A 20963-nucleotide genomic window follows, 5' to 3' on the forward strand; every position below is an offset into this window, starting at 1 on the left:
CAGTTCCATTTAAAGGCAGAAAGCACCTCTACTGGGAAAGCTGCTGTGGAGGCTTTGGATAACTTTAAGACTAGATTTAAAAGAAAGAACTAGAAAGGACAGCTCTTTGTAGCTTGCCTCTGGTGGTTTAAACACCGTGCTCTGAAAATCTTGTGGCCTTTGATGTTTGCTTACTTTTTGCTTAGTTTAGCCCGGGGCCATGTGGCCCCTGAGGCCACATATTCACGGTGCCACAGGCAGCGCGAGGAACTGGGGACGGTCCACGCAGCCTGGGACATCTGTTCCTCCTGCCCATTCCACGGACCTCTGGCGGGGCCTCCCTTCCCTGCAGGGGCCCGGCTCAGCTTACCAGATGGGAGGCCTGATTTCCACAGAGGCCTTTTTCGGAGTCAGCATGTTTGGAAAGTGCCCAGAGACTGAGACGGTTTGGAGAGAAAGGTCAGAGCGGCTCACCAAAGAGGGAGGGAGAGGCTTCTCCCCTCGGCTGACCCTGTCCTGGGCCTCCTGCCCTCATCCCCTGCCCCCCAGCTCTAGCCCCGGGGGAGTCCCAACAGTATGTGACCCAGTAGAGGGGCGAGGAGGTGGCCACTGGACTGGGGTAGGTCCAGGGGGACATGGGGGACTGTGTCTGCAATGCCTCGAGAGTTGACTGAAACAGGCCCTGACCCTGGCATCACCCCTGCATCTCCGCTCACCCAGGGGCCCCCTGCAGCGTGCCGTTCAATGCCATGAGCTCATTCCCTTGCCCTACCCTGGGTGGCAGACCGGCCCCACCCTAGTGTCCTGTTTCTAAGGTGCCCCCAACAGTGTCCCAGCTGGCTGGCCTGTCCCTTCATCACCCAGAGGAGCGGGCACCCAAGGTTGGAAAGGTTTCATGGCCTGGGGCCTCTGAGAAGCGTGGGCCTGAGGCCAGGCGGGTCCCTGCTCTGCACGGGTTGTGTGGCCAGCCGGCCCCTGCCCCGGGATCCACGCAGGGGCTGAGGGCTGGTGAGAGCACGGTCGTTGGCGCGCCCGTGAGTGGACTTGCCCCACGTCCCCCGCAGGCCACCGTCAAGGTCGTCGGCTCCTAGGTCTGCTTCTGAGCAGCTGGCCTTCATCAGCAGAGGGTTTTCCTTCTGGCCACAGAGATAGGCTTCCCCGAGCCGGTCTCCTTTATTGTCTTGGCTTTGAGCAGTGAGTGTCGGGAAGCACGCGGCTGATGTACCCTTTGTTCCTCTCTTCCTGGTACTGGAGATGATGTGGGGAGATGACCCCAAACTGAACCTTGAGTTCTTATTTTGGCTTCTTAGTGTTGTCAGGCTGGGGGTTCGCCACCTTGGTTCTAGCGTCTCTCTGCCAGTGACCAGTGAGGTGACTGTGGTCAGATGGCCTCCCTGGGCTGCAGGGTGTTTGTGGGGTCCCAGGCTAGCCGCCGGCTTTTGTTCTGGAGGCTGTCTACACTCACATCTCTACAAGGCAGAGGACCGTCCTCCCCATTTTGCAGGTGAGGAACTGGAAGCTCGGGTATTAAATGCGGCGTCCGCGGCCTGGCTGGCTGCGGGACCTGTTCTTGACTCTGAGCCTCGACAGCATCTCTCAGCTTAGTCTTTGGTCCTCGGAACTGGAAGTTACCTTAAAGACGGGCCTGCAGGTTTGGTTCACCAGTGGGTAACTCAGGCTCAGAGAGGAGAAGTGGCTGTGGTGGGGCCTGCAGCCCAGGACCAGGCCTGGGACCCAGGGCCCGGTTTTCCCAGGGGCGCCCACAGGCGCCTCCCCCGGGGATCGTCTGGCTCCAGAGCCAAGAATGCCCCCTTTGTGCCAGCACGATCTCTGGTGATATGCGGGCCTCCCAGCTCTGAAAGCCCTGATTGTTGCTCTGAGCTTGGGGTTGGGCTGCCCACACTCCTGCCCCCACCCCTGCCCGCTGTGGGGCCTTTTGTGCTCCTGGATTTCAGCACAACAGCCGAGCTGTTGATCCAGGAGGCCCAGTGTGACCGGGAGAGGGCGATGTGCCAGCACCCCTCCCGGTCCGAGCTAGGGGGTGGGCCCTTTGTTCAGGCCAGAGCCCCGCAGCGCAGCGATGAACCGCTGGGGAAGTGGGGAGAGCTGATTTCCAGTCCTGGCCAGGCCCCTAGCCTGCCTGCTCTGCGCCCTGGCAGAGTCAGGCCCCTCTTTGGGCCTCAGTTTCCTTATCTATAACACAAGAGCTTGGGTAGCAGCTGAGAGTGGAGAGGAGGTCTGGAGGACAAAAGGAAGACTCACTTCAGGCCTGTCTTTGGACAGTGGAAGGAGCACCAGACAGGCACCAGGGCCAGCCCAGTCCCAGCCTGGCGTGGCTGCTTCCCTGGGGAAGGGCCCCATCTCTTGGGTCCTGGCCTATCTGATCTGTATGGGAAAGCGTGTGAATCACTCCTGCTTAGACATGGCAGAGGGACTAAGGCATCAGATGGGCACGGGGGGCATGGAGAGGGTGTGGGCAGGGATGTGGTGGGGCGTTCGTGCAGGCGGGGTGGGAGCTACTTGGGCACGTGGGCACTCTGTTCCAATCCCGAGTCCTGGGAGACCTCGGGCTGGGCTCAGGGAGGGGAGGTCTGTCTCTTTCATACTGTCTCCATCTAAATAGACCATCGACTTTCTGAATGACAACATTCGAAGAGGAATCGAGAACTACTATGACGATCTGGACTTCAAAAACATCATGGACTTTGTTCAGAAGGAGGTGAGCCAGGCGCCGTGGGTCAGAGACACAGCTGCCGTGCCCTTTGCCCCCCGACTCGGGACCCTGCTCAAGAGGGTGAGGGTGACGGAGTAGCGGCTTGTCCGCTCCCAAAGCAAGTAGCTGGCCACGTTGGGAGGCAACGGTGTGCCATAGACAGCCACCAAGTGTAGGGCCTGACCTTCTCAACCAGTCCTCTGCCCACATGCCTGGCCCAGAATGTCCTTACTCTTCTTGTCTCTCCTTAGTTACCACCCTCCCCTCCCCCCAAAAAGAATAAGGTCAGGTAAAGCTACAAGCCACCTTGCAGGGTCCCAGGGTACCCTTCTCTAATGGGCAAAGACCATCCTTCCTTGAGGTGGGAGTGACCTCCAAGCCACCCAGTTCAGAGTCCGTTCAGTGACGGGGAGCTCACTCCCTGTCAAGTCAGGGACAGCCCTGATGTGGAAAGAGCTCGTCCCTGATCCCACATCCTCCGCATTGGGGAACAGAACACGACATCCCCTTTTCCCCCATAGCACTTCTGTGAACGTGACGATTGTCATTTTGGGACACTGTCCTTCTCCCCACAACGTCTACCCAAGTCTGTCGATGCAATGATAAGCCCTCAGTGGCTTCTACACCTCGGTCTCATTTAGTCCTGAGCCTCAGGTTCCTCATCTGCATCGGGGGGGGGGGGGAATACGGACAGCCCCTCGCTCTTGATGTCCTGATGTCATTGTGCCTTGACGTTGCACTTCTGGGGACATGGCCTTGGGACCTGGTTCCCATGCTAGCCGTCAGTGAGAACCAAATCTCACCGCACCCAGGGCCACCCGCAGTGGCCACTCCCTTGGCTCAGGCCTTCACTGTGGTCACAACAGGTGCAGCCTCCGGGAGGCCCCTCTCTGCCAGGGGTGTGTCGGCCAGCTCTGACCGTTGGGTGAAGCATGATGTTTTTATTGGAACCAGCCTTCAACTGGCTTGGGGATTTCATTTCTCCCCGGGTGGGGCGGGGTGGGGGTGACTCATGCTCAGTGCCAGGCCCCACGCTGAGTGCTTCGTGTATGGCCTGGCTCTGTCACCCTCAGCTCAGCTGTGCAGAGCTGGCATTGCTCTTCCTGCTTTGCGGATGAGGATCCGAGGCCCAGAGAGGCTGGTCAGCCTGCCCAAAGTCACACAGCTAGGAGGGGTAGCCTGAGGATTTGAACTCTGGTCTCTTGGACTGCAAAGCAAATGTCCTTTAACTGCACCCTGGGGAGGCACTTCCAGGTCTTAAAAACTGCCGGAAGGGCTCCCTGGGGGGGCTGCGGAAGGGTGTCTGCTTTGTGTCTCTCTGGCATCATCACTCCCCTAGTCAACCCTGCAGCGACTCCCCATCACTCAGAATATGATCTCAGCTCCCTACTCTTTCTGGCTCAGTAGGCTCTGTGTGGTGCGGCCCAGGCCGGCCTCTCCCCTTCATCCCTCCCCTCTCACTCCCCCTGCTCCTGACAGGCCTCTGTGCCCGCTGCCCACATACCACTGGCTCATTCTGTGGGGCCTATGCACTGGTGACTGGCTCTTCCCTGCTGTTCGTGTTTCAGATTAAATGTCATGTCTTCAGAGGGGCCTCCCTGACCTCCCAACGGACGGCCGCTCCTCCCCCGTTCCCCCTCCTCCACTCGCTCCTCCTCCTCCTCCTCCAGGGAGCCACTGCCTCCCCGGATCTGTGCCAGTGCAGGGGCTGGTGCCCGGAGAAGCTAAGCCAGGTGGAAAGGAGGCCCGCCCTGTCCCCACCCTCGGTCCGGAGCCCACATGGCAGGCCGTGTGTGTGTCCCTTTGCTGAGGGACACCCCCAGGCCGAGCTGGGGTGGCTGTGGCATAACGCCACTGGGCTGTGGGGACGTCCATGGAGCCCTAGTCTCTGGGACCTTCAGGGTTGAGCAGCTGCACTGGGGACGTGAAGGTGGGGGTCGAAGAGAACTTTCCCTCCAGTGTTTGGTACCCTCCCCATACCCACCCTGGGAGGCTGCCCAGCCTTGGCCTGCGTGCCCCTCCGGCGATGGGGTGCTCACTGCCTCCCGGGAGAGCACAGGACAACCTGCCGACCGCGGCCCCGGGTGCTCCCTCTACCAGGAGACCCATCATAAGCTGCAGGGTCTCCCGGCAGGGCCCCTTCCTGGTCCGTGCCTGGGGCCTCGGCGGTGACACGGCACCCCTCTGCTTGCCTCTCTCTCAGTTTAAGTGCTGCGGCGGGGAAGACTACCGGGATTGGAGCAAAAACCAGTACCACGCCTGCGACGCCCCCGGACCCCTGGCCTGCGGGGTGCCTTACACCTGCTGCGTCAGAAACACGGTACCCGCTGCTCCTGGCCTCCCGGGCTGGCCCGGCGCCTCTCGTCTTTCAGGAAGGGGGTGGGGGTGGGGCAGGAGGTGGTGGTCATTGCCACGGCTTCCCGAGTCCCCAGGGCCACTGACAGGGGTGCATCTGGGGGTGGGGGCGTGGAAGGCTGGTCTTTAAGAGCAGTGGTCGCGAACAGCTAGGGAACACTTCTCACGTGCAGGCCCGACCTAGGCTCTCTTGGATTATTCAGCCCTTTCCCCAACCTTTATTATTCCCCAACCCTGGGGAATAGGAATTCAGCCCTATTCCCCAACCTTGGATTATTCAGCCCTTTCCCCACCTTGGGGTGAGTCCTGTTATTTTACCCACTGTACAGATGAAGAAATTGAGGCACCCAAACATCAGGGGCCTGCCTTCGTGGGAGGCTGTCCTGTGTAGTCGCCACTTATAAACGAAGGGCTTCTTCAATCCTGTGTTTGACTAACGTGTCCCCCAACTGCTCGGTTTCTGGATTGGAATGAGGTGGAGAGCTTTGCAATTACTCATGCCTGAACAGTCATGGAAAATGTCTTTTCGAACATCTCTACCATTCTGTGCCCACTGCTTGGATTCTGTAAACCAAGCAGCTGCCGGTGGGCGTGGGGGGGGGGGTGGGGGTGGGGCCTCACCCTTGAGTCAGGGAGTCAGTGCCAAGTGCATCGGCCCTAAAAAGAGCCTGGACCAGGAGAGAAGGTTTGTTTGGAAATTTTAGCTGCCGTTTTAGGGTAGCTTTCTGGGAAGGGGGAGCACTGGAGAAGAGCCCAGCATTTTCAGAGAAGCCTGTGTTTGTGTGTGTGTGTGGGGGGGGGGGGGGGCGGTGATCCTGAACTTCGTCACATAGGGCAGTGGCACCTGAATGTCCGCGTCAAGCTCTGGAAGTCCTACATGTGTTCATTCATTCAGCATATATTTGTTGAGGACCCGCTATGTGCCAGATGTGATTCGAGGTCCTGGGAGTCTGTAGACACATGGAGAACTGCCTGCACGGTACTGACGTTCTAGACCAACAAAGTATGGGCCAGATTGTACCCTCAAAGGTGGTAAATGCTAAGGAGAAAAATAAATCAGGGGCATGAAAGATTGTGATTTTAGATACTGAGAAGGTAGTTCTCATAACACCCTGAAGGAAGTGAAGGAGTAAGCCATGCATATGTGGAGGATGCACTTCCTGGCAGGGAAGTGCACATGCAAAGGCCCTGGGGTGGGAATTGCCCCGGTGCATTTGAGAAACAGCACAGAAACCACTGTGGCTGGAGCAGAGTGAGCGTGGGGGAGAACAGTAGCAGATCAAGTTGGGGAGGTCATGGGTGCCCTAAAGACCATGGTCAGGACTTTGGTTTTCCCTGGAGGGACAAGGGGTCAAATGGAGGGCTTGAGTGGCAGATCTGACTTCAGGTTTACTAGGATCATGCTGACTGCTGGGAGGGCAGAGGTGAACATGGGGAGTCTGATTAGGGGCGGTCCGTGTGTCACAGGTCAGGCTGTCCAGGAAGCAGGCTCTGCGTTGCTGGTTAGCGAGAGCAAGGTCTGCAGGACGAGTCAGCAAGCTGGGTATCCAGGAGAGCCAATGGTTTAGCTCCAGTCTGAGTCCAACAGCTTGAGAAGCAGGAGAGCTGACGGGGTAGTTCCTGTCCGAGGGCTGGAGGCTCAAGAGCCAGGAAGAGCCAGTATCTCACTTCAGGTGGGCAGTTCGTCGGGCAGGAAGAATTCTCGGTTACTTGGGGGAGGGCAGCCTTTTTGTTCTGTGCAGGCCTTCCACTGATCGGATGAGGCCCACCCACATTAGGGAGAGCAATCTGTCTTACTCCATGTACTGATTTAAATATTAATCTCACTGAAAAACACCCTCAGGGAAACACCCAGAATAATGTATGACTAAATACCTGGGCACCCCACCCCGGGCCCGGTCAAGCTGACACATAAAATTAACGACACGTAATAATCATCACAAGGGCTGACAGCTAAGGCTCCTGCCGATTGTGCTCCCAGTGTTTCGGGGGTTCCGGGAAGCATCCACCCCACCAGGTGGGAGAAGACAGAGGCTCAGAGTCAGGCGATGGTAGCAGAGGTGATAAAACCTGGTCAGCTTCTGGCTTTGCTTTGCACGTAATTGCACAAGATTTGCCGACAGTTCAGATATGGGAGGTGGGGGAAAGGGAGAAATAAGGAGGACTCCCGGATTTTGGCTTGAGCCACACGAAAGACGGGGCTACTGTTGCCTGAGAGGGGAGGACAGCAGTGAGGCAGGTTTGGGGGATCAGGGGTTCAGTGTGACAGGCGGAGCTTGGGAGCTGGGTGACATTCCAGCAGGGATGTCCAAGAGGCAGGTGGATATAGGCGTCTGGAGTGTGGGGAAAAGTCCAGGCTGGGCATATCAACATGGACCCTGCAGAGAAGTGAAGTGTCAAGTCCGCATCTGGACGGGAACAGTGAGGTGGGGAGGTGACACTCACCCAGCTGGGCTATCTCTGGTCCTGTATTACAGAACCACTGGTGGGCTCACCTTGTGTCTCCCACGTGATTTTCCTCTCGCGATAGAAAAGAGGGTGTTTCCTTCCTTCCTAGAATCTGCGTGTGAACTCGTGTATGGATCTTTTTATTTTACCCTATTTCATTTAGCCACGGGTCTGAATGGACACACAGGAAATACATAGAAAAAAACTCAAACTGAAAATAATCAGAAACCAGAGCCTTATGCTTGGTGGTTGAGAGCTTCCTGGCAGCCAAAGGAAAAGGGGAGACGTGAACATAATATACATTGTTAGATTCAATGGAGGAAAGCAAGCTGCTTCTTCAGGGAAAGTCACTTTCCCCCCTCCTAGCTCTCAGCATTAAAAGAAATGTCTTATACCAGGCTTCCTACAGGAGACTGGAAACAGCAACAGGGATCACTCAGGTAAAATTTGGTTATGCTGTGATGTCCCCAAGGCTTGGGTTGGCGTAGAGGGCACTCTGCCTCTACGTTAAATGGCCTCAGACTGCCGTGCCTGTTGAGCTCTTGGGCCCATGTTTATACATATCCACCCTCTCGGTTTTGGCTATCCTTCGGGGGCCTGTCCCCCAAGGCCTCTCTCCCTCATCTCCCTGGCCTCTCAGACCCCAGGTACCCCAGCTCATCAGCCCTGTGCCAGAGTGAGAGGCAGCACTTGGGAAGAACCCTTGTGAACTTTGCTGTGTTCATTTCTGGGCTGCTCAGAAGCCCCCTTCGTGACCTCCTCTCTGTGGCCCTGTGCCAGATGGAAAAGGCCACCAAGTACTGGTCTCGGGGCCTGCGAACCTTCAGCAGAGGCTCTGGAGAATACTGGTTCTGTGCTCAAACCTAGACAGGCTTTACCTTTGGAAAGAGCCATGGAAACCTGTTACTCCCCAACCCTTGGAGGGGGCTCTCCTGGCAGGGGAGGCGTGTCCAGAGGAGGGGTCTGGGCTGTGGGTGCAAAAGAGGCCTTGCCAGGTGCATGTCTGCTCCCTGAGGGCAGGGGCAATGCCTCCAGGGCTGGGAGCACTGTGCAAAGTGTTAATTGCTGTCTTCCATATACCATGCAGATGACCTACTTATTATGTTAATCTTGTTGCCTTCCATATACCATGCAGATGACCTACTTATTATGTTCATTGTGGGTCCCCCTTTCTAGAATATAAGTTCCATGAAGGCAAGGACTTTCCTTTGTTTTTCTACATTCCCGACACCTAGACCATTGATTGGTACATAATAGGTGCTCAGTTAATATTTGTTCAGTGGATGAATGAACAAGTAAGGTGTTTTCTACCATTTTCTATCATTCCCATCATTCTATCATTCACCTGCTTCCCAGGCCTGACCCTCTCCATGGGGGTCGTGTTCACCCCCTGGAGGAGCCACAAATGCTGACCTGTGTTAAGTGGATGTTGGCCAGTTTGGGATCAGAGGGCACCTGGGGTACAGTCTAGACTGAGGGAGGTTATTTTGCCCACGAACCAGGTCCTGACATCTGAGATGAGGCCTGTGGTCCAACCTGCTCTTTTGGAAGGGGAGTTGACAGCCTTCCTTGCCTTCCAGGGCTGGGATCGTGTCCAAAGTCACTCCAGCCAGCATCCCTTTGTTCTTCCACGTGGCTGGCCCTGGGATAAGCCGTTGACAGGTGTACCTCACTTTATGGTCAAAACAGCCCCGTGAGGTGGGTTTACTGATCACCATTGCTTCATCGAAGATGCCAAGGAATCTCATTCATTCATTCATTCATTCATTCAACAAATACTGATTGAGTGCCATCTAAGACGGGTCACAGAGCTCATAAGTAGCAGAGCAAGACCCGGACCAGGTAGCATGATGCCAGAGGCTGCCCAGGCCACTCTCCTGCTCTCACTGCTGCCACCTGCAGTGCCCTGAGCGACAGCAGCTCTCAGTTGGATGTCACAGGGTGGGGCCGGGGCATCTAGCTTTCTGCCACTTTGTAGAATGAGAAGGAGGCCGCACGGGGCATAGACAGTGCTGGAATGTGCCCCTGCCAGTCCTGACGCTGAGAAGGGGCTTGAGGGGGTCCAGGGACGACCCCAGCTTTCCCTGTCCTGAGAGCAACTCTCTTCCCGGAAGAACACCCGGGTGGTGCCTTGGCTGGTGGGTTGGCGGTCTGCAGGGGCAGGGAAGTGTGTGTTCAGCGGCCTCAGCCTTGTCCTCAGGTAAACCACAGCTGGCCAGGGTCCTGGCTGCCATCTGAGGTTTTGCCTCGTAAGAGTCCGCGGAGCAAGAACAGCCCAGCCCTCATCTCTGAGACCGAGTATGGCCATGTCGCAAAGCCGTGGCCCTGGGGCGGCAAGGGAGCCTGGGACAGCACGCTTTTCTCCGGGTTCCTGGGCTGCCCCTGGTGGAGGAGTCGTCCTCTTCCCCAAATGCCGCAGAACTAACCTTCCTGTCCCTCCTCCTGGGCATCTCTTGGCAGGCGCGGGGGGTTGGGGAGGCTAGGATGCAGACTTTAGCCAGATGGCCTGGGAGGGAATCTCAGCTCCATTCATACGGACTCTGTGCCTCCGTCCTTTCACCAGTAAAAGGGGAGAATGATAGCGTCTTGTACAGTAAGCATTATGTGTCAGCTAATACACATTTCTGTTTCAGACAGAAGTTGTCAACACCATGTGCGGCTACAGAACTATTGACAAGGAGGTAATGTCTTTGGAATCTCTTTCCTTGAGAAAGGTTGCTCTTCCTGTCCCCTCCGCGGGGTGACTGGAAGGGTTCCTGGGGGTGGGGCTCCTGGCTGTGAATAGGAGTCAGGTGCTGCCAGGATTTTCCGCCTGTGGCCAGATACAGAAGGACTCAGGGAGCCGAGAACCCCCCAGGCTGGAAGGGGCTGCCTGCCTGTGTTTACTGAGCACCTACTGTGGATTTTCGGTGTGAGGTCAGCGTGCCTTTGCCAGTGCCCCCCGCACGCCCGTGTGCCCAGCCGTGCTCAGCACCGGTCTGCCTTGCAACTCCGGGGACTAAGAGAGACACTGGGGTGGTGGTGGGAGGGAGCTAAAAATCATGATGGCTTGAGGTGCCTGTGAGGAGTGAGTTCCCTGGGCCAGCAGTGACAGCAGCCTTGGGAACTTGCCAGAAACACACATTCTTGGGGCAGAGCCCAGCAGGTGCTTCTGACACACATTTCAGCTGGAGAGCCATAGACTAGCAGAGGTTCTCAAGCCATCAGACCCGATGCCCAGGTATTATAAAATCATGTGGGAATGCCCTTGTTATTATCTCAAAATGAAATCCACAGATAATATAATCTACCGACACACCCAATTTCAGAACGAGGGATGGATCCGAGATAAAAGGAGAAATAGAACAACTTACAATCCTATAGCATACTTCACATGGAAATGCTCAGGCATTAGATACAACAGAAGACGCAAAAAAAAGCAGTCACGGGTTTGTACCACAGGGGCAGCTGACACCCCCGGCAGGGCGAGCGGGAACGTGTATACCACAGGCATTATTTTTCCAATATGGCGAACAATTCTTGATAAAATTCCAGACAAAATACCGTATGATCATTCTGTAATTTACATAGTAGTATTTATGCAAAGTTATATATAGCATACGTGTGTGTGTGTGTGTGTATGTATACTATGTATTTGTGCACAGTAAAACCACACAGAAAACACTGTGGTTTTTATAAGTACCTGAAGTTGGGCTTTTGGCTCAGATAATTATGGATGGGTTTCCAGCCGTCTAGATGCCCCTGGGGGACTTCTGAGAGGCAGGTAGACAGGGCCGTTGTTTGTGGGATAGGATCGCCCTTAGCTCCGTAGTCCCTCAGCCCCCAACCCCAGCTGCGTGACACCCAGAAGTGCCACCAGAATGTCCTCGGTGCTCTCTAAGGAACACTGCTGCCCACTGAGACCCGCCGGTTAGAGCCACCTGCTCGTAGTGCATGTGAGAAACTGAGGCTCACCGAGGTGGAGGGACTTGCCTGGACGTCGAGTGAGCAGCAGAGTGGGGGCTGGGGCTCTGCCGGGTCAGGTGTCAGCCAGGCTCCTCCCTGTGCAGCGCCTCAGCGTGCAGGATGTCATCTACGTGCGAGGCTGCACCAACGCCGTGATCATCTGGTTCATGGACAACTACACCATCATGGCGGGCCTCCTGCTGGGCATCCTGCTCCCCCAGGTGGGCTGGTCCCCCCTCCACCCAGGGAGGGGAGCTGGAAGTAGGGTGGCGGGCAAGGTGTCGGTTCGGAGAAAGCATGGCTTGGTGGTGACAGAGAGCAGAAAAGGTACAACGGGGTGTGGTGAAGAACGCTCTTGTGCCATCAGTCTGGGCTCACCTGGAGGGCGGAAAGGGCTGGAAGGGAGGGCGAATGGCAGTAGCTCTGCTTATAAAGCTCTTCCAAGTGCTTCGGCGACACTGCCTTCTTCAATTCTGTGAGGTAGATGCTGTTATCATGCCCACTTTACAGAGGAGGAAACTGAGGCTTGGCAAGGTTGAGTGACCTGCCCGAGGTCCCCTAGATAGTGAGCGGCATGGCCGGGGTGGAGACAGGGGTCCCAGAGCGGAGGGGCCTCTGCTGATGGGGCTCACGGAGGGTCTCTGGGATTTTCTGGGAGGGGGAGAGGAGGGCCCGGGTTGGGGGCTGCCAGAGAGGGCCATACAGATCCCCCGCATGCTCTCGCCCACCCTGCCCTTTCTCTTCAGTTCCTGGGGGTGCTGCTGACAGTCCTGTACATCACCCGGGTAGAGGACATCATCATGGAGCACTCTGTCACCGACGGGCTCTTGGGACCTGGTGCCAAGGCCAGCGTGGAGGCGGCAGGCACAGGATGCTGCATGTGCTACCCCAACTAGCACCCCAGCCTGGGGCAGCAGCTCCCGCAGGACCGTGCCGCGACAGCACCACTCAGGCCACGCCGCAGTGGCCGGACAGGACCGTGGGTCCTCTCCGCAGACTTGGCACTGTCCAAAGCCCCGGCTGTGTTTTGCTCTGGTGGCCTGCTCGGACCTCCCACGGCCACTGCCTCTCTGGGGAGCAGAGCCCCTCCCCAGGCCCGGGATCCCGTGCCTGCCCGCACTCTTAGGCGCGGACAAGAGCGTCCCTTCTCCAGGCCTGGGCCACCGGGCAAGGGGGTGCCCAGCGCCCAGCTCAGGGCCCGTGGCATTTCTGGCAGTGCCTTGGCCTGTGGTGTTTATGCCCATTTGAAGGCGATTTCGTAGCAATTTGTACAGGAGGAGGGAGGAGAGCATGGGTGCCTGGTGGTGGAGAGGGCGTGTGGCCCCCAGGCGCCCCCAGTCCCACGGCCACACCCCGGAGGCCAGGCTGGGCCCATTTCTCAGCCTCCCAGGAACCTTGAGCCCTCCCTAAGGCTGCTGCTTTGCTGACCCTCTTTTTTACGTGATTTTTGTAACATTTTGTACACAGTTAACAGGAGTTTCTGACTAATCAAAGCTGGGTGTGTCCCCACACACCCCACTTTTGCCCCTCCAATCCAGTTTATTAATCAAACAATAAAAATTTGATTTTTTTTTTTTTTTTTTGGTGTTTCATTTGTGCTGTTTGGATCAGGAGGGGGTCGGGAAGTCCTCAACTCGGGCTTAGAAGCCCCTCCCTGGTGCAAGGATTGACGCGGGGAAAGGGGGTGGGGTGGGGCGCGCGGGGAAGGGCAGGGCACTATGGGGCCAAGATCTGGGACAGTTGGGGACACTGCAGCTGGTGCATCAGCAGCTGGCTGGAGGCCGCCTGCTCCGGGTTTGGGACAGCCTCTCCCATTCTCTGGTGTTGCTTCTTAGGGAAATGGCTTCTCCCAGCTGTGTTTGTGGGCTGGCCCCGGAGCCTCCCGGACCTGCCCTTCCTGCTAGCGATTCATTCACATGCGGGAAACCTCGGAGGAGGCAGAGATGACAACCCCTGTTTTACACACTGGGAAACTGAGGCAAAGCCACCCATGGCAAGAGGCTCCTCCTCCGGAAAGCAGGGACAGATGGGAACTAGGAAAGCCAGGGGTCTGGGGAGGTGCTGTGCCCTCAAACCCACCCGCAGCTTTCGAACCTGGGCCGCTCTCCCTCCAACAGTAATCAGCGAGTCGTTCCCGCCCCCGGGTCGGGAGGAACAACGCTCGAGGCCCAGCAAAGCTTGGTGCCGATCGCCCCCTGCTGGAGATGGCAGGACCTGCACGGATCAGCCCGCCCAGGCCTCCCTGCCCCAAGACGTGGGTTCCAGGTTTCCTGTGCGGTTCTTAGTAGCCAGAGCGGTAGATATAAACAGCAAGAGCCCCAGACCTGAAGAACTCGGTCTAAGTGTGTTAGGGAACTTCCCACCACACCCAGAAGTGAAGCGGTCGGATGTTTGGTCGGCCATGTACACGGGCCTGAGTTCCGATGGGTGTAGAAAAGGGCAGGAGAGGGGTGTGTAAAAGGATAGAATGACGCAACAATAGCAAACGCGTCAGCAAGCGTGCCCTGTGTCAGGAGCCCGTCTAGACCTTGGGCAGCTACTAGCTCCTTTAAGTCTTGCAACTGTGTTGTCTCCATTTTATTGATGGAGAGACTGGGGCATGTCAAGTAACTTGCCCAAAGCACAGGGCTGGTAAGTGACCAAGCCGTGATGTGAGGCCAGGTACAATCTCCCCCGCGGTGTGGACGCATGCATGGTCCTGGGTGTGCAAAGCACGGATGGCCGATACTGCAGCTGTCCCCAAGGGGTGGTCACAGCAGCTGTTGCTGGAACCTCCACCCGGTCCCCATCTTGACCTACGCATGCAAGGCCAGGTCACCCCCTGTATCTGGCTGGTGGCCTCCTGGCTCTGGCTATTCTCTGAGGATTCTCTCTGTGCTGAGTGGGAGGCAGCTGTCTTTGGGGCAACAAGATAGCAGAGGCATTGAGCGAGTTTGGGACTCCCCTGAGTGTGTCTATCCAAAGTCATGTAACCTGAAAACCTCTGGTCACCTTGTCTTCCTTCTCTCTGCCACCACGCGCAGGCGCAAAGACGCCCCTCTACGTGACACTGCTGCTTACGGGGACCAGGGGGCGGGGTGGGTGGCCACAGAGGGCTGAGCTCCAGCTGGCACTTCACTCTTCTTTTCCTTCCAAACCGCAGCCACTCACCTCTCTAGAAAGCAAAACGGGACACAAGGAGGGGACTTTTTCAGTCCTGAGGTTGGGATGCTTCTGCTCGTGCCCTCTTTTGGTGCTCAAAGCGACAACATCCTCTCGACCCCTCATCTCACAAGAATGGAAGCATGACCTTCAAGACTAATCCTGTTGCCTCACCATGGCTCATACAGAAAATGACCATGTTATTGCAGCCCGCGATAGCTGCAGAGATGGGAGAGGTGTGTAGGCTTTAATGTTGGGCTTTTTTGTTGTTGTTCTATAATTCCAAGAGAAACAAAACAATCATGTGTCCCAGAAGACTGACTTGGAATACAAATTCCAAATACGATATTCGCCAAACTTATTTTTTAACAGTTTATTGAGGTGTACTTGAGGTAAAATAAACCACATGTTTTTTAAGTTTGTTTATTTTGAGAGGGAGAGGAAGGGGCAGAGAGAGAGAGGGGGAGAGAGAGTGTCAAGCAGGCTCCGTGCTGTCAGGGCAGAGCCCGACATGGGGCTCAGTTTCATGAGCTGTGAGGTCAGGACCTGGGTGGAAATCAAGAGTCAGACGCTTAACAGACTGAGCCACCCGGGGTGGGGGTGGGGGGCTCACACCTATTTAAAGCGACAAACATCACTAAGGAAACCATCACCACAATCAGGATAATGAACATTTCCATCATGCTAAGAAAAAATTTCCTCTTGCCCCTTGAGAATCCCTCCTTAATGTTTTTTTAAAATGTATTTTTGGGAGAGAGAGAGAGAGAGACACAGACAGAGTGTGAACAGGGGAGGGGCAGAGAGAGAGACAGAGACACAGAATCTGAAGCAGACTCCAGGCTCTGAGCCATCAGCACAGAGCCCAACGCGGGGCTCAGACCCGTGAACCGCGAGATCATGACCTGAGCTGAAGTCAGCCGCTTAACCCACTGAGCCACCCAGGCGCCCTGCCTTGGGAATCCCTTCTTTACCGGCCTCCCCACCACACCCCTGCTCCATCTCCAGGCAACCGTGAATCTGCTGTCCATTTCTATACATGACTTTGTATTTTCTAACATTTTATATCTGTGGGTTTATACAGCATGTACTCTTCTTTTTGTTGGGCTGCTTTCATTCAACATGATTAATTTGAGGTTTGCTCATTTTGTAGCATGTATCAGTAGCACGTTCCTTTTTACTGCTCAGCGATATTCCTCTGAATGGATATACCATAGCTTACTTATCCATTCACCTACTGATGGGCGCTCGTCTTACTTCCAGGTTTCTGTTGTTGTTATTACAAACAAAGCCGCTATGAACATTCATGTACATGCCTTCATATGGACACACACTTGCATTTCTCCTGGGCAAATACTCGGGGGTGGAAAGCTGTAAGTGTATGTTCAGCTTTATAAGAAACTGCCAGCGTATTTTCCCAAGTGGTTGCATGATTCTACACCTCCACCAGCCATGTAGGGTCTCCCACGTTCTTCCATGTCCTTGCCAGGACTTGGTGTGGGTGTGTGGTGATACCTCATCGTGGTTTTACTTTGCACTTCCTCAATAATTAACCACGTTGGATACCTTTTCACGGCTGTGTTCACCACACACTAATTTCTGTGAAGTATCTGTTCAAATCTTTCTCAAAAAATTGTCTTGCTCATTTTCTTACTGAGGCTTGAGAATTCTTCCCATAGTCTAGATATAAGTCCTTTATCACATATCGGATTTCCAAGTCTTTTCTCCCCATCTATGGCTTGTCTTTCCATTCTCTCACCAGTGTTTTTCACAAAGCAGAAGATTTTAACTCGAAATCCGGTTTATCACTTTTTTTCTTTTGTGCATTGTGTTTTTGGTATCCCATTTAAGAAACCCTTGGGCTGCAAGGTTTTCTCTTTTATTTTCTTTTTGAAGCTTTATAATGATGTAAGGCTTTTCCATTTAGGGCAATGGCCCATTTTGAGTTAATTTTTTTTTTGTATGGTGTGAGGTAGGGATCGAAATTCGGTTATTTTGTAAATGAATATCCAGTTGCACTTGCATCATTTGTTGAGAGGCAGCTCTTTCTCCACCAACTTGCCTTTGCGCCTTTGCTGAAAATCAGTTCACATACGTGTGAGTTTATTCTGGATTTTCTATTCTGTTTCATTCAATGTTGAACAGAAAGTGTGAGAATAGATGCCTTTGGCTTACTTCTTTATTTAAAAAAAATTTTAACATTTATTTATTATTGAGAGAAAGAGAGAGACAGAGCATGAGCAGGGGAGGGGCAGACAGAGAGAGGGAGACACAGATTCCAAAGTAGGCTCCAGACTCTGGGCTGTCAGCACAGAGCCCGATGTGGGGCTCGAACTCACAAACCGCAAGATCATGACCTGAGCTGAAGTTGGATGCCTAACTGACTGAGCCACCCAGGCACCTTGTCCTTAGCTTACTTCTGATCTAGTGTGGAAAGCATTCAGTCTTTCATCCTTAAATATAATGTTAGATGTGCGTTTTTCATTGATGTCCTTTATCAGTTTGAGGCAGTTCTGTTGTGTTTCTACTTAACTGAGAATTTTTATCAAGAATGGATGTTGGGTTTTGTTAAATGCTTTCTCGACATCTTTTAAAATTTCTAAACATGGCTAATTACATTGATTGATTTTCAAGTGTTAAGTCAACCTCACGTTCCTCAAATAAGCTCCACTCATTTTGTTTTTATTTTTGAGAGAGAGAGAGCATGCGTGTAGCAGGGGAGAGGAGCAGAGGGACGGGGGGAGAGAGAGGGAGAATCTCAAGCCTGACATGGTGCCTGACATGGGGCTCCACCTCACAGCCCTGGGACCATGACCTGAGCTGAAATCAAGAGTCATACACTCAACTGACAGAGCCATCCCGGTGCCCCTCACTTTTTTTTTTTTTTTAACAATAATTTGTTCGGTTTGATTTGCTAGAATTTTGTTTAGGATGTTTGCACTAATGTTCAGGAGGGATTTGGGGCTGTAGTTTTCTTGTAATGTCTTGGCTTCATAGAATTCATTGGGAAGTATTCCTTCCTTTTCAATTTTCTGGGAGAGTTTGTGTGGAGTTGTAATTTCTTCCCTAAAAGTTTGATAGGATTCACCAGTGGAGCTACTTGGACTTGGAGGTTTCTTTGTAGGAAGATTTTGCACAATAATTCCAATTTCTTTACTGAATATTAGGCTAATCAGGCTCTTTCTTCTTGAGAGCTTGGCAGCTTAATCCTGCAAGGCATTTGCCCATTTCATGTAAGATGTCAAATTTATGGGCACAAAATTGCTCAGAACTTTCTCTTATAATCCTTTTAATATCTGCAGAATGTGTACTGATCACATTTTTCTTATTCCTGATATTAATAATCTGACTTTTCTCTATTTTTGCTACTGAGTCTGGCCAGGGGGTTAGCAATTGTATTGATCCCTTCAAAGAACCAGCTGGGTCATTCTCATGAGGATACAAACAAGCTTTGCTATTCCCATCTGGAAACAAGCGCTCCTCTCTTGATCCTACTTTCTCCATAGCCTCCTGTCCCGCACCCGATATCTTGCCTTCCTTCCACTGCAACCATTTTGAAAGAGTGTCCATACTCTGTCTCTGATTCCTCTCCTCTGATTCACTCTTTCTTTTCAGATTCACTTAATTATTTTTTCATTCTATGAATAACTTCACTTCCCAACATTACTGACAAAATTATGTGTTTGAAGTGTACAATGTGACGATACACACTGTGAAAGGATCCCCACTGTTGAGTTCATTAACACGTCCATCACCACTTATTTATCTTTTTCAAAAATGAGATATAATTGGCACACAACATTTATTCCATATATACAAATAGCAGTACATAACATTATTTTCAGAGGTACAAGATGATTTGCTATTTGTACATATCGCAAAATGATCACCTCAGTAAGTCCAGTTAACATCCATCACAACACATAGTTACATTTTTTTTTCTTGTAATGAGAACTTTTAAGATCTACTCTTTTAGCAACTTTCAAATATGCAATACAGTACCGTTAACTGTCGTCACTGTGCTCTACAGGACGTCCCTAGGACTTACTCGTTTTAACTGGAGTTTATACCTTTTGATCCTCTGCACTCATTTTGCCCACTCCCACCTTCCCCTTGGTCAACCACCAATCTCTTCTCTGTGTCTTTTTAAAATATGTTCATCTATTTATTGAGAGACATTATTATGAGCGGGGGAGGAGGAGAGAGAAGGAAGGGGAGAGAGAATCTCAAGCAGGCTCCACACTCGGCGAGAAGCCCAATGTGGGGCTCAATCCCACATTGAAATCCCAACCATGAGATCCTGACCTGAACCAAAATCAAAAGTTGAACGCTTAACCGACTGAGCCACCCAGATGCACGCCCCCCTTTTCTAAAGTTTTTATTTTTTTTAATAAAAAACCCCACCCAATGTGGGGCTCAAACTCACAACTCTAAATCAAGAGTTGCAACGCTCTACTGAATGAGCCAGACAGGTGCCCCCCCACCACCGCTTTTTATGGCTGTTTCAAAAACAGGCATTTCAGACCCTCGGCCTCAGAGGAGCCCACGGCAGGCTGGAGGTAAGGCAGTCCTGGACAGAATGCAGCATAGAGGTGTCTGGTCCCCTCTGTGTTCCCAGCACCCAGCCCAGTGCCTGACACACAGGAGCAGCTCAGACTGGTTGAATGAAGGGCAAGAAAGGATGAGCTGGGGAGATACGCTCTGTGGGGAAATCAGCTCCAAGCAGCCCCTGTTCCCACACATTGTGCCAGCCTGGCCCTGGAAGGCCTATCGACCGCCCCAACCTCACCCCTGGACCCTGGCTCAGTCAGTAGGTCCCTGGACTTACCCAGTTCATTCCTAGGTCACACGGTACTACCCATCATCTCATGAGAAAGATCTAGCCAACTCTTCCACGTTTCCCTTTCCCATCTCCTCCTGGCCTCGCTTCCATTCTGGGTGTGGAGGGACGTATTTTACTATCACGCACTTCGCAGAGGAAGGAAACCAAGACCAGACTAGTTGGTAAGTTGTATGCCAAGAAGCCCTGCCAGCAACCCCAGAGCCTGGCTCCTTCCAAGCCCCTGCTCTGCCTGCCACCCTCCTGGAGCCTGGGAAGCGCCCAGAAATATTATGGGGTCGCTGGCTCTGGCACCGAGTCCTGGCTCCCCTCGGTCTGTGAGCCCTTGAAGGGAGCCTGATTGTCGTCTTTGAGAGCCCGGAAAGACAGAAGGCACAAGTCTTCTGGCATGGCTGCCTGTCGCCACTAGGTGGCGCTGTGGACCGCTGATTGGAGTCCAGCATGCCACCTCCAACCTCTCCTCCCCTCCGAGCCTGCACCCCCCACCCCCACCCCGCGTCTGGGGTGCTGGGGCTGCAGTTGCAGTGAGCCTCCCACCCCCTACCCCCTAGGAGTGAGACACAGGGTGAGGGAGCCCAAAACACCATAAATGCCTGCATATGCAGGCGCTCAATAAATGGTCGTTAAACCAGTGACCATTCTATGAAGCTGGCGTAGGCGAGACTTTCCGACCCGACTTTATAGACTAGGAAGCTGAGGCCAGATGCCAACACTATTGCTATCCACGTGCTTAGTGTATTTTCTTCTCCATCCTGTTTAGCTGTCACTTGAGCAATGAGGCAGGTGCTCCATTATGTGCGTTTTTGCAGGTGAGGACGCCGGGGCTTGGAGAGGCCAGTTAGAGGAACGAAGGGAAGAACCGGGGCTTGGAGCGGCCTGCATCTGAACAGGGTCGCCAGTTAGTTCCGGTGCCTCCCCTCCCCCACCCCCAACAGGACCCCGGGTGAAGAGCCCCTCCCCCGCTCGGGCGGCGAGGCCTTAGCACCCACGGCATCCAGCAACTGCAAAGCCTCCACCTTTACACGGCCACGGAGGGGCCTGGAATGAGCCAGGGGAGGGTGGCGGGGACTTACCTGTCAGAATGAGACTGTGCGGGCACCTGGGCTCTGGAGGGCAGTTTCTTGGTCTGTGAAAAAAGGATAAGCACCTCCAGCTGGCCAGGTCACTGGGTGGGGGGGCGGGGGGGGGGTGTGTGTGACTGAGACCACCGTGTAGAGCCATGGTCCTGTGAGGGCTCAACACCCCACCCCACCCCACCCCACCCCACCCCCTGCCCCTTGCACCTAGCAGGCCATGCTAACAAGCAACGATCGGAACATAGAGGTCACTGAGCGTATTGCCTCTTTTACGGATCTGAGTGTTTTCAGTCTCCTCGTCTGACAGGCAGGACTTGGCTTCATGTGCTTCTGTCGCCCCCAGTGCTAAGCTAATGGTGCGTGGTCCTGGTGGGTGCTCCCTAGGAGGTGCTGACTGAGGGGATGGAAATGGCCAGGAGCTCCCCTGGGACTCAGTGGGCGCATGGCATTCCACCCGCGAGCCCCAAAG

The 20963-nt window shown here is 54.0% G+C and overlaps 1 protein-coding gene across 2 annotated transcripts in view; it reads left to right on the forward strand.

Moving 5' to 3' along the window:
• TSPAN15 (tetraspanin 15) overlaps positions 1–14998 on the forward strand; it is a 51679-nt gene extending 36681 nt beyond the window's left edge. For both annotated transcript variants that reach the window (XM_042908453.1, XM_042908454.1), the window contains 6 exons: positions 2603–2698; positions 4896–5012; positions 10129–10176; positions 11545–11661; positions 12187–13694; positions 14583–14998. In XM_042908453.1, the coding sequence (XP_042764387.1) occupies positions 2603–2698; positions 4896–5012; positions 10129–10176; positions 11545–11661; positions 12187–12336 (528 nt within the window). In that variant the 3' untranslated portion in view covers positions 12337–13694; positions 14583–14998. The remainder of the gene's footprint in view (positions 1–2602; positions 2699–4895; positions 5013–10128; positions 10177–11544; positions 11662–12186; positions 13695–14582) is intronic.
• The last annotated feature ends 5965 nt before the right edge of the window (positions 14999–20963 follow it).

This window comes from Panthera leo, chromosome D2 (genome assembly GCF_018350215.1).
Source record: "Panthera leo isolate Ple1 chromosome D2, P.leo_Ple1_pat1.1, whole genome shotgun sequence".
NCBI lineage: Eukaryota > Metazoa > Chordata > Mammalia > Carnivora > Felidae > Panthera > Panthera leo.